Source organism: Rhipicephalus microplus, chromosome 8 (assembly GCF_043290135.1).
Source record: "Rhipicephalus microplus isolate Deutch F79 chromosome 8, USDA_Rmic, whole genome shotgun sequence".
NCBI classification, from domain to species: Eukaryota; Metazoa; Arthropoda; class Arachnida; order Ixodida; family Ixodidae; genus Rhipicephalus; species Rhipicephalus microplus.
The window spans coordinates 9,502,024-9,518,136 of NC_134707.1; the positions used below are offsets into that span (position 1 = coordinate 9,502,024).

Here is a 16,113-nt window from a genome sequence, read left to right on the forward strand (position 1 = left end):
GCATGATTGCCCAAGGGGGCAAGGGGGCATCACCAAAGTACAAAAAATCATTTATGAATAAACACCGATGCGTGGCTAGTCCCTCACCAGCACCCAGCTACGTCCCTTGTCTGCCTTGGGGCAGCCCTCCCGGCACGCAACCATTTTCTCACATTCAGCGACCAATGCAGTTGCACCAACGTTATAACTGGTTCACATTAGTTTACATGCCTCGCTAGTCAATGCTCTTACAGGAAGCTGTTAAAAGAGTCAAATTACTCAATTATACCTTGGAAACTTTCACACTACATCACTGGAATGAATCCTAAATAAACCACAGGGTGAAAGGTTAACTAAAGGATTGCTCTAAAAACACCTCATAAACTGCAGTGCTTTCCTGTAACTCGCAAAAACACGAGTACTGCAGATTGGGTGAGTTAGTGCATGATGAAATCGTGAGGTTATAGAGTGCAACTCTTTTCGAGCATGAAGACAAAGAAACCAGTGAAAAAGAAAAATGCAGATGAAAAGATAACCACGCATCCTGCCATCTGCATTTCCATTTTTCACTGGCTTCTTTTCCTTCACACTCAAACGGAGTCACGCTATAACCTTACGATTTCACCAGAAAAACACAATTCTTAGATTATAGCTCAGGAATCATTTTGTTTAATCAATAAACACAACACCAGGAATATATTATTCATATGTTGAACATTTGCTTGCGCAGCACTTTTCAAACATAAGCGCTTTAGAGTAGCCAATAAAACTCAACGTTTCAAACTTACTTCTTTCGGCAATTGCTTGACAGCAATGCTAAATGAAAAAACACGTGCCAGCCATGCCCATCAACTTCAGGTGTGAAACAGGCCGCTTTGTGCCCCACACATAATTAGGTTGCCTGTGAATTAGGCAGCTAATTCTCCATAAGAGTTCATAAGTTCTCCATAATAGTTGTAAAGTCCAGCTTTCACTTGAGGTGCATTACCAGTACCGGTGAGCTAATCGACGTCAACCACAAGGCAGCCTTGTTTGTTTGTGGTGGAATCGCAGAGTAAAGCGTTCAAGGTGTGCTCAACAACATGACCGCCACGTCTAAATAGAGCACAAGTTTCCCAATATTCAGGCCCACTGCAGATCCATGCAAATTCACCAAGACAAAACATGCTGTAATTGGTCATGCAAAGGTGCTGACTTTCTGTGCTACAATAATAATATGATGCAACTGTTCTGCATTTATGCATTGAATGTTTCAAACTTTTCACCTTGTAGGATGAACAGGGGAAGGATGCTGCATAGAACTGTTTAAATGAGAGGCGAGAGTGACGTGAACATACAAAACATAAATTCTGTGTATTATGAAATAAACTGAAGTGCACAAAGCGAAGGCAACGACATCTTGTCTCCTCCTCCGTAAAAGTCAAAATTAGCAAAAAGACACAAAAAACTTTGAAATTGTTCATACACAAGCATCAAATACCAGGGTGATTAGTTGATCTAGATAACCTTTTTATTCTTTCAGAAAATTAGTCGTCTCGTGCACAATTAAAAAACCGCGCACAATTAAAAAAAAGTAAGCAAGAACGATGTATCTGCTCAATTTGACATCCATGCTACTCTCTGCACAGCTCTCGTAAATCGTGAATCTTAGTATATGCAGCAGCCATCAAAGTTGAAACTTAATTATCAACACAATCCTTTCGAATTTTTCAACATAATTATAAACTGCACACTCACAGAATCGAACATGATGGCACGAAGGAGCCTGTAATGCATACGTTGGAAACTATTTTTGAAGAATGGCCAAGCAGTAACAAGAAAAAAAAAGATACACACTGGGATGTTTAAGATGCTGAACCAGCACATGACGTCAGGTCGAAGGAACAAGATGGTAGAGTACAGTGCATCAAAATTATGACTTTTTTATGCGTGTCCCTCCCTTATGTGACGATAAATAAAGTTTTAAATAAAACCGGCAAATGAACGATGCTTCTGATGACCGAACGCAGTGGGACTGAGTGAAAAGCAGACCACTTCAAAACAAAGAAAAAAACAATGCAAAGGAAGAGAGTTTATCTCCCACTAACACACAGCACAGGTCTTTCGCAAGTATGCGGACAAGGACGATTTAAAATAAAAAAACTCGCTTAATCCCCATCCTTATCGGTCCTGTGGCCACGAGTTTGCATTTGCCCACATGAAGTGACAACCTCTTGTTCTCACACACGAAGCGCAACTAGGAAACGGACAAAACTCTGTGGGAAAAAAATGCAAGAAGATGAAGGAAAAACAAAAAGAAGAATGTTTCAGTACCACATGAACAAAAAAAAATGGTTCGAAAGCGATGGCATGCGAGAAAATTTTGCTTTTTCCTGTTTTACAATTTGATATGACGCCGACGTCACTTTTGTCCTGCTGCCACCACACAACGCTTTACACGACGAAGGGCAGCAAAGAGAGAGAGAAAAAAAAAATGTAGACGTAACGGGCTTAAACACTTTTTTCCACCGTCACTTGATCGAGGCACGTAGGGAAGTTTCTCTTGCTCTTTCACTTGCGCGAATGCTCGTCTTCGTCACATAAAATGTCCGATCTTTTTATTCACGTCCTCCTCCGGCACAACGCCGCTGCTCCGTCACACACTTCCACCTTTTCTGTCTGTACATGTTCGAAAGTCCACCAAGCGGTTGTCACGAGCTGTCGAGAGCCGCCGATCGCAACGTTGCCTCCGCAGTTTATCTCGAAGTCCTTTCCTTCACTGCCTGCGCCACGTGCAACACCACACTTGCGAACAACACTAAGTCTCTTGCACCAGTGGTGGGCGGTACGATTTACACACGCAATCACTCCGGCGTGGCACGACTCCGCAGTAGCTTCGTCGCATAGTATTGTTTTTTTTCTACCCCACATTCGGTGCTTGTTCAGTCCGGTGTCGGCACCCGTGACATTTCAAGCAAGCACTGGGCAATAGTCCGTGACGACTCTAACGGGGACATGGCCACTGTTGACAGCTGCTGCTCATATCGTCGTAGGTAACTGCAAAAGCAAGAAGTTTAGGTAATCAAAAGCTTGTAAGCGTCAAAAACGAGTTAAGATTATGGAAGGGACATATTGGCTGATACCATGCTCATTTTGACTAACCAGGAATTTTTAAAGGGGCCCTGAAGAATTTTTAAGTATGGTTGGAGAAAGCTGACTATTGGTAGTTGAGGCTCAAGAGAACACGTGAGCCAAACATTATAGAGCAGCACACAGCCTGGAATTCATAATAGATTCTCAAAAGTCACCTCTAGATCGTTCCCTCTACTTTATCCAAACAATGTCATAAACAAGCACCACAATCACTGCCCGATTTCAGCATCACAAACTACATAGTTCCTTTGGTCACCACAAGATGTTGCCATGTGCCCGCCCTGACAATCACATTGACAGTAAGTTGTGCATTCAAAAAAAAAAGACAATAAATGCACATGTGACGAAACTTGTTCCTGGCGTTGCCATCCCTTCCTGCCTAGCAACAGCCTGCGTGCTCGTCAGGACAAGAGAAGAAAGAAAGCAATTACAGTTTGCGACAAAGTCCTGTAGCATCACTCGTATGTGACGGACTTCAAAAACTTTTGGGGAGGTCTATTCGTCAGGCAATAAAGTCATTTGATGAAGTCATTCCATGGTTACTTCAAACAGTGTTGCAAGGCCTCTCTAATGTGCCCCTAACGTAGCAGTTTCTGCATTTCACCCTGTTGAAACACGTCCGGCGAAGCTGAAAATGGAGGCCACACTTTAGTGCTGCGCAAGCGAGACATCTCGGCCACTACGCCACCATAGTATGTCAAGGCATACAAGAATGGCTATTATTTTAAGCACCAAAATCACAATACGATCATGACAGATGCTGTAGTAGAGGGCTCCGGATCTTCCAACCACCTAGGCTTTTTTCATTTGCCCCAAAATCAAAATCTAAGCACAGTCGCTTCCAGCATTTTGTCTCCATTCAAATGCGGCCACCTAGACCAGGATGCCATGTAAAAATAAGATAGCCCATTACATCGCAGCCGCAAAATCCCTTCACATTGGCATCAATCAACTTCAAACAAAAATCGTCCGCTATGCATGACAAATACATTAGCGGCGTTAGTAGGTAAGAACAACTGAACAAAATATGCTCGCAAATGTGCACTTTAGATCACAATGGCACACAAGAAGAAGAGACAGAGAGAAGTTTGCACACTACAATTTCTATGTGACATTAGCTGTCGATTTCAAGTGACAAAATATGATATAATCACAGAAAAAACTTTGAAGATCTGAACCCACAGTAATACTTCGTTAACTCGAACTCGCATATCTCATAAAAATCGGCTAAGTATAAGTTTTCCGCGGCACCGAACATTTTCCTACACGTCCTATGTATATTTTGCCCTTTAATCTCAAAGTATTTTTTGGTCGGAATGCGGATAACTCAAAATCTTGACCTGGATTGTAACTAAAATTCCGCCGCCAGACCATTTCACAAGATTTGCGCGATGCTACCATGCCTGACTTGAAGAATTACAGGCCGATCAGCTTGCTCTCTGTAGTATACAAGCTATTTACAAAGGTAATTGCTAACAGAGTAAAGAAAACATTAGAATTCAATCAACCAAAGGAACAAGCAGGATTTCGAACAGGCTACTCAACAATTGACCACATTCATACTATAAATCACGTAATAGAGAAATGCTCAGAGTATAACCAACCACTATACATAGCCTTCATAGATTACGAGAAGGCGTTTGATTCAGTAGAAATATCATCCGTCATGCAAACACTGCGGAATCAGGGCGTAGATGAAGTATATATAAACATTCTGGAAGAAATCTACAGGGGATCAACTGCTACCATAGTGCTTCATAAAGAAAGCAACAGAATACCAATCAAGAAGGGTGTAAGGCAGGGGGACACAATTTCCCCAATGCTATTTACCGCGTGCTTACAGGAGGTTTTCAGAAGCCTAGAATGGGAACAGTTAGGGATAAGAGTCAATGGAGAATACCTTAGTAACCTGCGCTTCGCCGATGACATTGCATTGCTGAGTAACTCGGGGGACCAATTGCAACTCATGATTACGGAGTTAGACAAGGAGAGCAGAAAGGTGGGTCTTAAAATTAATCTGCAGAAAACGAAAGTAATGTACAACAACCTCGGCAAGGAGCAGCGCTTCGAGATAGGTAATAGTGCACTTGAAGTTGTAAAAGACTATGTCTACTTAGGGCAGGTAATAACCGCAGAGCCGAACCACGAGATTGAAGTAACTAGAAGAATAAGATTGGGGTGGAGCACATTCGGCAAGCACTCTCAAATTATGACAGGTAGATTGCCACTATCCCTCAAGAGGAAGGTATATAACAGCTGTATCTTGCCGGTACTTAGCTACGGAGCAGAAACCTGGAGACTTACAAAGAGGGTTCAGCTTAAATTGAGGACGACGCAGCGAGCAATGGAAAGAAAAATGGTAGGTGTAACCTTAAGAGACAAGAAGAGAGCAGAGTGGATTAGGGAACAAACGGGGGTTAAGGATATCATAGCTGAAATCAAGAAGAAGAAATGGGCATGGGCAGGGCATGTAGCGCGTAGACAGGATAACCGCTGGTCATTAAGGGTAAATGACTGGATTCCCAGAGAAGGGAAGCGGGTTAGGGGGAGACAGAAGGTTAGGTGGGCAGATGAGATTAAGAAATTTGCGGGTATAAATTGGCAGCAGCAAGCACAGGACCGGGTTAACTGGCGGAACATGGGAGAGGCCTTTGTCCTGCAGTGGACGTAGTCAGGCTGATGATGATGATGATGACCATGCCTGAAGTTCGTAGATTTTTTTTCTTTCTTTTTTCTTATTTGGCCATGCCTTCCACTACATCGATACTTTCTACAAACGCGAAGTGTGCGAAGTTTCAGCCCAGGCACATAACACTGTCAAGCAACCCTGTGAAACGTCAGGTGACACATGCACTGAGGAGAGAGGCCCTCTGCCCACGCTTGCTTGGCGTAGTTTCTCTCTTTCGCTTTGTGCACTGCACATGATTTTCCCCGAGGGTTGATTTCTGCGCAAACTGAGCGGTATGGATTTTTTGTTGACAGTGAGTGCGGCAATCATGGCATCAAAGCAGTGCAAGTTGGTAACGCTAGAAAAAAAGGTTGCCTAATTAAGTGAGGTGGAGAATGGAGGCTGAACAAAATCGAACATCGCACAGTAATTCCGCATCCCTTTGTCTACGCTTGCGACAATGCTGAAAAACAAGCAGAATGTGCTGGGTGGATTTCAGCAGAGACTGTAAAGAACTTTTTCAAGAGGTCATCAAGCTTACAAGTAACAGTCCCGCCGAAAACAATGTGACTTTTTTGGTGACCGGAGAAATGAAATCGTTCAAACGGCCACTAACGTAGAGAACGGCGGAGACGACAACGATGACAAACAACCTTGAGAGGTGCCAACATCTTTTGAGACGATAAAATTTGCTGCGCATACTTCGAAATAAGGTCAAGTGCATCGGGTGGGGGGTGGGGGGGTCAAATCGACTGATGCGATGTGTCAAACAGCTGGAGAACGCCCTAAAGATTTTTGTATGTTATTTTTTTCTCTTTTAGACCTGCACAAGAAAAAGTATTAGAAACTGCCCCTGAAGAGCCTCTAAGTAGCAGTCGTTTTTCTGAAAAGCGCTCATTTTTCCATGCAATCAGTGCGACTTTGCTTATCTCGAAAATCCACTTATCTCGAAATTTTCTCTGGTTTTTACAACTTCAAGTTAAAGAAGTATTACTGTATATGCCAACAAGCAAGCACAATGACACGTTCATGATTACAACAATAGTGTACCTCTTCACGCCTAGCACCAAAGCACAATGTGTCCCTAAAGAAACAAATAATGCGCTCAAATGTGAGAATGCCATACTAGAGTGAAAAATTACTCGTATCACCCAAAATTTCATACAAAAAAGATATAAAACTAGCTAAATCAGTTCATAAAGCACAATATGTGCAGAAGACATTTACTGCCACTGAAACAGCTTACGTATGCATTTTTGGGACTCTCGCAAACGGATCAATAAAGGAATACGCAGCTGAAAGCAATAAACGTATGCATAAGAGCTTAGCCCGAGGTTAACTAAAAATTAAACATCGAAGTCCACTCCAACATAGTCATTATTTGAACGTCATAAACATTGAAAAGCATTGTGCCTTTTTACGAATTTATTGTCTTTATTCTACTGCTGCACTAGCAGCTTAACTTCAGAGAGAATGTTTGGCTTTGTTTTGTACGCCTGCACCTTTCCTACTTACCGTATTTACTCGATTCTACCGCGCCCTCGATTGTAACGCGCACCGGGTTTTCACGACGAAAAAAAAAAGTAAGACATCGATTGCAACGCGCACCCATTCTTCTCGTTGGCCCACACGATCACACCACTCGGGGAAAAAAACTCCTTTAGGGAGCGTCTTCCGTTTAAATATGAGGTACGGGGGAAGCTTGTGCCTATCTGACGTGCAACGGAGCATTGCCATCACTCTAGTTTTAATGTGGCCCGATGTCAGCACGCGAACTTGCTTCGCCCCCTTCTTCTCGACGGTTGTGGTGCCAGGCATGTCGAAGTAAAGAGGCGTCTGATCGGCATTCCCAATTTTCCCTAGCAGAGAGCCGTTTTGTGCCGCAAGTTTAGGACGAACCTCTGAAAACTGAAGCTTTTCTTCGTACTCTTCCGGCAACTTTTGGCGTATGCCCGTTCGTCTTCAGAGGGAAAAGCCTTTCCTCTTCATAAAGTTAGCCAGCACCTGCTGGCTTTAAACTGGCTCCGCATTAGCCCTTTTTCTAAGGCTAACTGCATAGCCTGCACTTGGAGCAGTTCTGTCGTCACGGGCCGCTGTGCCGCTCACTGCTCAATCACATACTCGCCGAGCAGCTCTTCAATTTGCGGAAACCGACCCTGCTGTGGTCCGCTGAAGCCTTTGCGTGAATCTTTGCTGTCAACAACACTCTGCTTTTGTTTCCGCCAGTCCCACGCGCACGTTTCGGGAACTCCGAACGACCGCAATGCAGCCCGATTTACGTCCGTTTCGGCACACGCGATGACTTTTCTTTTAAAAGCGGCATCATGGTGCACTCGTTGAGTTTTTGGAGTCGGCCCTTCCATGCCGTCGATGCTAATGCACTACAAGATGACGAACTCCTCAGTACACGTACGAAGTGCCGCACATGGGAAACACATAGGCAGAAATGGCCGACGCACCATGCCGACGCACGTAGGGGGTGGCCATTTTGGAATGCTGATGGCAATAAAATGACCGTATTCATTTTTTTTTCGTACTCGATTCTAACGCGCATGCGATTTATGAACTCACTTAACCAGAAAAAAGGTGCACGTTAGATTCGAGTAATTACGGTGCGCATTTTGCCTCGCCCTACGTAAAATTCTTCAAATGCATTAACAACAAGCCCAGATTACAAATCTTGTTAAAGAGTTGCATAGCCACTATTGAAAATTGCGTTGATAGCAACTGCGATTGCGGCAAACAATAGCTCCATTTTTAATCCACGAGCACTGGCCACACATGTGCATTCAAAACTAGAAGGTCTAAAGTCACATCTAACATGATTTTGTCCATGGCAATCACTTTAGACTCTGTGAACGTTGGACGCATGTGCACTTTCGGTTACGTTGTTGACACATTATCGCGTCGAGAGCACTGCGGCTTCATCCAAAGAGGTTGCAGCAAACTACAATTGCAGTTTTGACTTTGTGTGCATAAGATGTGCACATACTTTCAAAGCTTTTGGAGGATGCTGCTATCAAGCATTGCTCAATGGTTTCCATGATAAAGTTCGTATCAGAGTACTCAAATTTGGGAGTTCCTAAAACCCAAATTTTGACCCCTTAAGCAAGACTGAATTTGGCCAGAAAATTTTATGAATTCGTATAAGACCCCTATTCGTATCACCTGGGTTTATTCAGAGATTTTACTCTACTTTATCTGTTGTGCATGTGGCTGTCCGGCCCCTTGAGTGTTGTAAAAAATAAACCACGTGTCACAATGCACTATCTTTAAGACATTTTTCTTGATGACCCCCCGGAGCCCCAAAACTGAGACGACCATACGTGTCAGCGGTGGTTGGGCGAAACTGCATGACCGCACTCACCGTCTTGCTCGCGACGAATAGGTAGCGAGATTCCGTATGATGAGGGCCGAAGTGAGCCGTATACTCTTGGCCAATGCAGACTCCTTTTCATCCTGCAAACAACATCACTGTCACTGACATTGGCTCAGAGACACAAAGAATGAAGCGAGACGCAAAGTTTCCTACTGAGCAAAATTTCGCAGTGGTCTGGTTGGCTAGATCGTTAGAGCTACTAGTGCAAGGCAACCCATGCACGGCAGAGGCTGGGTTGGTTAGATCTCTTAAGCTTTTGAGCAAAGAAACAGACACAGCAGTGGGATGACAGTTGATACAATGAAATTTGATACAGTTAAACCTGTTTACAACAAACCTCCATACAACGAATTCCATATATAACAACGTTTTTCTATTCCCCGCCATTGCTCAACAGAAGCACATGTATTTGTGACCTCCATCTAACAATGTAACAGCAGGAGATAACCTTGAAATAAATTCTTAAACTTGAGCGAATAGTGAATTTCAGGCTCAAAGCGAATTTTAAGTGAATAGTAATTTTGGTCGAATCGAATTTGAATAGTACATATGACATATGAAGAAAAATGGGTATATTTATTATGACCTAACTAACCTACACAATATTATTTAAATATTGAAATAGAGCCTCTATGTAATGCCATTTTCTTTTGTTTAAAAGAAGTTAAATCAACTTTGAGTAGTAGCAGGATTTGACTTTTGGCAGGATGCGAGTCATAATCCTTATAATATGTAACATTACATTTTTATGTTTATTATACTTGAAGCATATAAGCCGTCATAACAAGCTTTTAAGCTTAATAAAATGAAATTGATTTGAAGGTAATATTTTTATTTAAAGGGGCCTTGCAACATTTTTTCAAGGAGCCATGGAATGGATTGACTAAAGAAGCTTATTGTCTCATGAATTCACCGTCCAAAAATTTTTAGAATCCTTCCAGTACGCGCGGAGCTGCGAAGATTTGTCGCATGCTGCAAGTGAGTTTTCGCTTCTCGTCCCGACAAAAGTGCTGGAAGCTAAGCCGGAAGGAATAGCACGAGGAAAGAAAATATGTCACGCGTGCTTTCTGAGCTTGTGGAATCATTTGCCGGAAGAAGAAATCGATTTCCAGCTGATTTTGAGAATTCGTTGTGAATCACAGGCTGCGTGCTGCGCTATAATGTTTAGCTTACATGTCCTCGGTAGCCTCGACTACCAATCAGCAGCGGTTTCTTACAATGCTCAAAAAGTGTTGCAGGGCCTCTTTAAGTTTGAAGGGAGACTTCGCGGCAAAGCGAATTTCTCCTGGATAGGTGCTTTCAGGGTTTAGCACCCTTAAATCGCAGTGAAACCACCTTTACAAGCGGTACATTCAGATTAATATGCATTCGTTCCTTGCGAATACTTCGAAACTTTCAATAATTGATACTCAAATCAAAGCGAACTTGAATACCCTGCTATTCGCTCAAATATTCGAAGCATCAAATATTCACACAAGCTCACAAATTTTGCCCAGACAAACTAGAAATTATGCTCCAAATTTTGGCATTTTGGTATGAGCATGTACAGTCGAGCCCACACAAGACGGCCCCACTTAAGACGAACTTTCGCTTAAAACGAACAATATCCGCGTGACCGTGAAAATATACATTGTTTTAATGACACAAAATCACACTTACAACGAACGTCTCCGTGCGCTGCCGATCGGTTAAAGCGAACGGATTCGACGCTCTGCCGACTTCCCGGGAAACCACTTTCGACCACCGATCAGGCATCGGCGAGGTGCCGATAGATTCTTATTGCTACACACCGACCCAGCCTCCGCGCCCCTCTAGTTGCTGCTCTCCTCGACAGCCTTTTGTAACGCACCCCTCCGTCCTTTGTCCCCCGCTACTCTGAGCCACACTGCCACGGACCTCTCGAAGACCGGTCGGCCATTTCCTTTGTTTTTAATTGCTGGTACTGTTGTTGGCGTTGCCGGCCTGGAGTGACCTGACCATTTGCCAACATCATCTGTATCCGATCGTCTCTGTCTTGTCTTATCGTATCGTTCTAGTGCACGCGCATACGCTACCCCATTCACTCTAATAATTCGCGATTCGTTTCCTGTTTAGGACCTGTTCTCACTCACTTTGCACTCAGCTGAGCATTCCCTCCGCACGCGTGAAGCCCGAAAACGACTGTTAATTTGCGTGGAACGAATCACGAAATATCGAAGCCGGTGAGGCGACACAAACTCGCCTGTGCAACAAAACGATTCTTTGACCGCAGTCGCTGATTCTTTGCACACCGCCGCGCGCGCTGATCCAGGCGGTCGTGCTTTTAGACCTCTGTGCACGCAGGTCCTCTTTCAAGTTTTTCTACGCGTGAGTTGCGAGTTTCGCAGACTTTTCAAGCAAGCTACCCGACCTGCCTCCTTCCCGCGTGTTTTGGTTTTCAAGGTCGCTTTCACGCCATATCCTCCCCTCTCTTCACTGTATCGCAAATCCTTGCCCCTCTCTCGCAAATCTGCTCTCCTCTTTTGATCACAACTCCTTCGCCCATCTCCACAATCTCGCAACACCAGCCACGCTGGCTCGAATTTTGTTTTCTGACTAGAAACGGGCCCCGAGCTGTACCACGTGTTCTAACGTGTGTGTCCCGTGTGCGCATCTTGATCGCTCTCGGTGTGCGTGTGTGGTCAGGATGGCGGACGGGAGGCCTTGCAGGTTTTTTCCTGCTGCTCAACAAAACGTCGAAAGTGCGACCGCTTGGCTTTGGCCTAATCCGCGTGATAGGTGCTGCGATGCGGATCACTTGCTCATAGCTGTTGAGCACCTGGCAGCCAACTTGCCGCTTCAGGGGTCCCGGTATTCAGCTGTGGAGATGGCGAACATTGCGTCGGCGACGGTGTGGTGTACACGTATCCCGGAGGAGTACGGCCACCAGCGTGGGTCCGGTCTTAGCGAGCCGCAGGGCACGCATTAACCGTCGCCGTGGCGGGAAACACGATACTGCTCAAGTCGCAACACTTTATTGTGGCAACACCAAACGCAGTACAGCCCGTTGCAAAAAGGCGCGGCGGGAAAGCAAGTAGGCTTATCCACGCCACGGGCACAAAGTACTACACAGGGTGCCACGAGCACGTCTCCGCGGTAAAGGTAATCCACGGAGACACCGGGACAAAGGGGCCCGGTTGCTCGAGCGAGGGCAAAGGCGCTCGCGTTGGCTTCGAAGGGAGACGGGTCGGCGTAGCTAGGCCACGCACTAGGACACCGTACTGCCCTTCGGCCGTGAGTACGCAGCGGGGCAACAAAAGATGAGCGTTCGCATCGGGCGCGAGGCGCCGTCAGCGAAGTCCGACGAGCCCCGAGCGACGGGACTCGACGGACGGAAAAGAATGCGTGGCTCACCGTTTGAAGTCCCGGACTGTACTCACCGCTCACGACGCAGCGCGAAAACCTCTCGGGAGGCTCCCCGCGCGGCGCCACAGTCAACATCCGCTACCGGGTGAGGGAGTTAAACGTCACTCCGCCCTTCCCAGCGCGGCAGACAGCAAAGGAGAGCAGACATGTCGGGACATGAGAATTGCAGAAAAGGTGGGAAAGCCCGCGCAAAGGCAGCGGGCCAGCCTCAATTCCCACATCCCCCTTTCCTAAATTTGCCCTTTACCGGTCTGCAAAAGGCAGCCGGACGTCACCCATGCAGCTAAAATGACACTGCTATGAGCGACAGGCTAACCTCAGTCCAGCCCTGCTACTGCTGCTAAAAAATGATTACAAAGGAGAAACAAATCATAACTAACAAAATAAACACATGACACTATACAGATAACTGCGGAAGGGAGCACAGAAACGTGGCACTATTGTTCGCGGTGCTGAAGCGGGATAGCGTCCACTGCGCGGAGGGGCGGAAAAGTGCGTGTCAGTGTCCGCTGGGTGCGATGCCCGAGTGCGAGGTCAGAGGTACGGGAGGGGGCTCACTGATGGCTTGTTGCTGCTCTTGATAAGCCGCGAGTCCGACGAAAGCCGCTTCGGTTGTTCGGAGGCCCCGCATTTCTGGCTCGATGAGGGAGCTGCACGTTGCGGGAAGCCGGGCCTCTCCGGTGGTCAGGGAGGCCGAACCAAAATTGGCTGCGAGGCGCCCTGGCGTTGGCCGGCAGCATATAGCTGCTTTCAGCTGGCCTCGCGCAGGAGCCATGGTGGGAAAGGCAGCGTGGCTTCTTCGGCGACGGCCGAGAGCAGAGCACAGCCAGATGGTCTGACATCAGTGGGTCAATGCCCCCCCAGCACCTCGAGTATCCGCGTCGATGGAGGGATGCCGGAAGCACGCACGCACACACACCGCCGACAGCTGCGCGAGCGTAGGCGCAAAGCGTCCTATGTCTCTCTCTCTCCCGGCAAGCACCGACACACAAGGTCACACACAACTCCCTTCGCGGTAGACGAAACGAACACGGAAAAAAAAGTAAAAAAACAGAGCAAAACGACACTCAAGATCTGGAAAAATAACACAAAACACAGATAACACTTAGTATTAGACAAAAGAAACAAAATACACATGAACACTTGGAAAAAAAAAAACACTGGCAGCAGGCACGGCGGGGTCAACTTCTTTACGAGAAAAGGCCGTAAAGAAGCTAACCTATACTGAGGCTAGACAGTAAACTGAGGGCCTTCGGTTGCGGAGAAGTCCGCCGTCCGGCGCGAAATCACAAAGGTGACCGCTTCCTCAGATTATACCGGCGCGGGGTCCGAATGCGGTCCGCCGCTCCGGGTGTGCCCGTTGCTTGCGCGAAGTGCCGCAGGGCACTGGCGCGAGCTCGTCAGGCCGTGACAAAGGGCTTCAGGTCTGCGATGTGGGCACGGCTGAGTTTTCCCAAAGGGGATCTTTCAGCTAGTACGCGCCACGGACGCTCACTGACAATCGGTTCATAAGACAGGGCGGCTTTCCAACCCTTGGCTCAACCGTTTGTCAGACGTGGCAGGCACGGAATAGCGATAAAAACCACGCTTCGTGCCGGGCCAGGTCACAACATCGCTCAGTTTGCAAAAACTTTCGAGCCACTCAGGTGACCGGCCATGGATTCGTCGTGAGAGGATCGCAACAGCGCGGCTCTCAGACTTTTGGGCATAACCACCTTAAACGGGTCGCTGGACTCGTCGTCAGTGGCTATATAGTTCAGCAGGAGCCCGTCATGGTCCAGCAAAAATGAATCCGCCGGGGACTCAGCGACACACGCTGTATCAGCCCCCTAATCGCGCCCGCCGCAGAACAAGCAGCGTAACGGCGCGCCTCTCAAGACGGTTTAACGGCGCCCGCCGCAAAGCAAGCAGCGTATACGGCGCTCCGTCCCTCCGAGACTCGAAACGGATCACTTTGCTGAGCCTTCAGTAACTCTTCGCTGCTGAAAGCGATTCCCATTCTCCCAAAATGGGGGAGTCTGGTATCGCGCCCACTCAGGACCGCAGCAACCGCCGCGTGCACGGCGTCGCGGGTTCGCACTCGGCACGGTGGCCTTCGGAAAGTTCCCCCGCTCGGCCGCTACGCAGTGCGCCGCTTACCTGGGTAGCAGCCAAGGTCGTCCTCATGGGGACTCCCCCTTCTCGCCGAATGGCGGCGAAGCTGCTGTTTCGCCCCCGACGCTTGCATGTGCTAAGGCACCGCGAGCGGCCGTCGCACCGAAATCCAGGTTCTCGGCAGACAACAGGGGGCACGAGATAGCGCGTCAGCTACCACGTAGGAGTGTATTCACCACAAAAAAAAAAGGGGTGACGACACAGGCGAGCGCCGAAGGGCGCCCGTCGATAGAGGCGGTGGCCTCTTGGTGCAACGCGGCGCGCCATCTCCAAAGGGAGCGGATAGGCGCCTCGTGTCGTCACCGCAATAGGGGGTGCCGACACGGACGGGTGCAGAAGGGTTCCCGTCAACAGAGGCAATGGCCTCCGTGTGCAACGCGGCATCCGCTAAAAGGGACAGCGGACAAAAGTCCCGCGAAGCAGCCATGTTGCGACGAGCCCGAATCGCGCAGGCGAACTGACTCGCTAAGAGCAATCAAAAGCTAGAGCTTTTGATACCGCGTTGGGCGCCAATGTGGTGTACACGTATCCCGAAGGAGTACGGCCACCAGCGTGGGTCCGGTCTTAGCGAGCCGCAGGGCACGCGTTAACCGTCGCCGTGGCGGGAAACGCGATACTGCTCAAGTCGCAACACTTTATTGTGGCAACACCAAACGCAGTACAGCCCGTTGCAAAAAGGCGCGGCGGGAAAGCAAGTAGGCTTATCCACGCCACGGGCACAAAGTACTACACAGGGTGCCACGAGCACGTCTCCGCGGTAAAGGTAATCCACGGAGACACCGGGACAAAGGGGCCCGGTTGCTCGAGCGAGGGCAAAGGCGCTCGCGTTGGCTTCGAAGGGAGACGGGTCGGCGTAGCTAGGCCACGCACTAGGACACCGTACTGCCCTTCGGCCGTGAGTACGCAGCGGGGCAACAAAAGATGAGCGTTCGCATCGGGCGCGAGGCGCCGTCAGCGAAGTCCGACGAGCCCCGAGCGACGGGACTCGACGGACGGAAAAGAATGCGTGGCTCACCGTTTGAAGTCCCGGACTGTACTCACCGCTCACGACGCAGCGCGAAAACCTCTCGGGAGGCTCCCCGCGCGGCGCCACAGTCAACATCCGCTACCGGGTGAGGGAGTTAAACGTCACTCCGCCCTTCCCAGCGCGGCAGACAGCAAAGGAGAGCAGACATGTCGGGACATGAGAATTGCAGAAAAGGCGGGAAAGCCCGCGCAAAGGCAGCGGGCCAGCCTCAATTCCCACAACGGTGACGGCTACATGCGCGTGAAACTGTTTTCGAGAGGCCGACTTGGTCGACGTCGGGCCTTAAGCTTTCGAACAGGACTACTGTGGCGGCGATTTGTGGCAGCGCGTCGTCGACTCCGACATGGGAGAGTGGGTGGGACATCTGTTGTGATAGTTTCATTGCGGCCG

The 16,113-nt window shown here is 48.0% G+C and overlaps 1 protein-coding gene across 1 annotated transcript in view; it reads right to left on the reverse strand.

Annotated features, from left to right (window-relative positions):
• Positions 1-2,554: 2,554 nt before the first annotated feature.
• Positions 2,555-16,113, reverse strand: part of Bap170 (Brahma associated protein 170kD) — an 83,463-nt gene continuing 69,904 nt past the window's right edge. Inside the window, exons 17-18 of the mRNA XM_075870968.1 lie at positions 9,147-9,238; positions 2,555-3,015 (exon numbers count right to left, since the gene is read on the reverse strand). Of these exons, the coding sequence (XP_075727083.1) occupies positions 2,901-3,015; positions 9,147-9,238 (207 nt within the window). The 3' untranslated portion in view covers positions 2,555-2,900. The remainder of the gene's footprint in view (positions 3,016-9,146; positions 9,239-16,113) is intronic.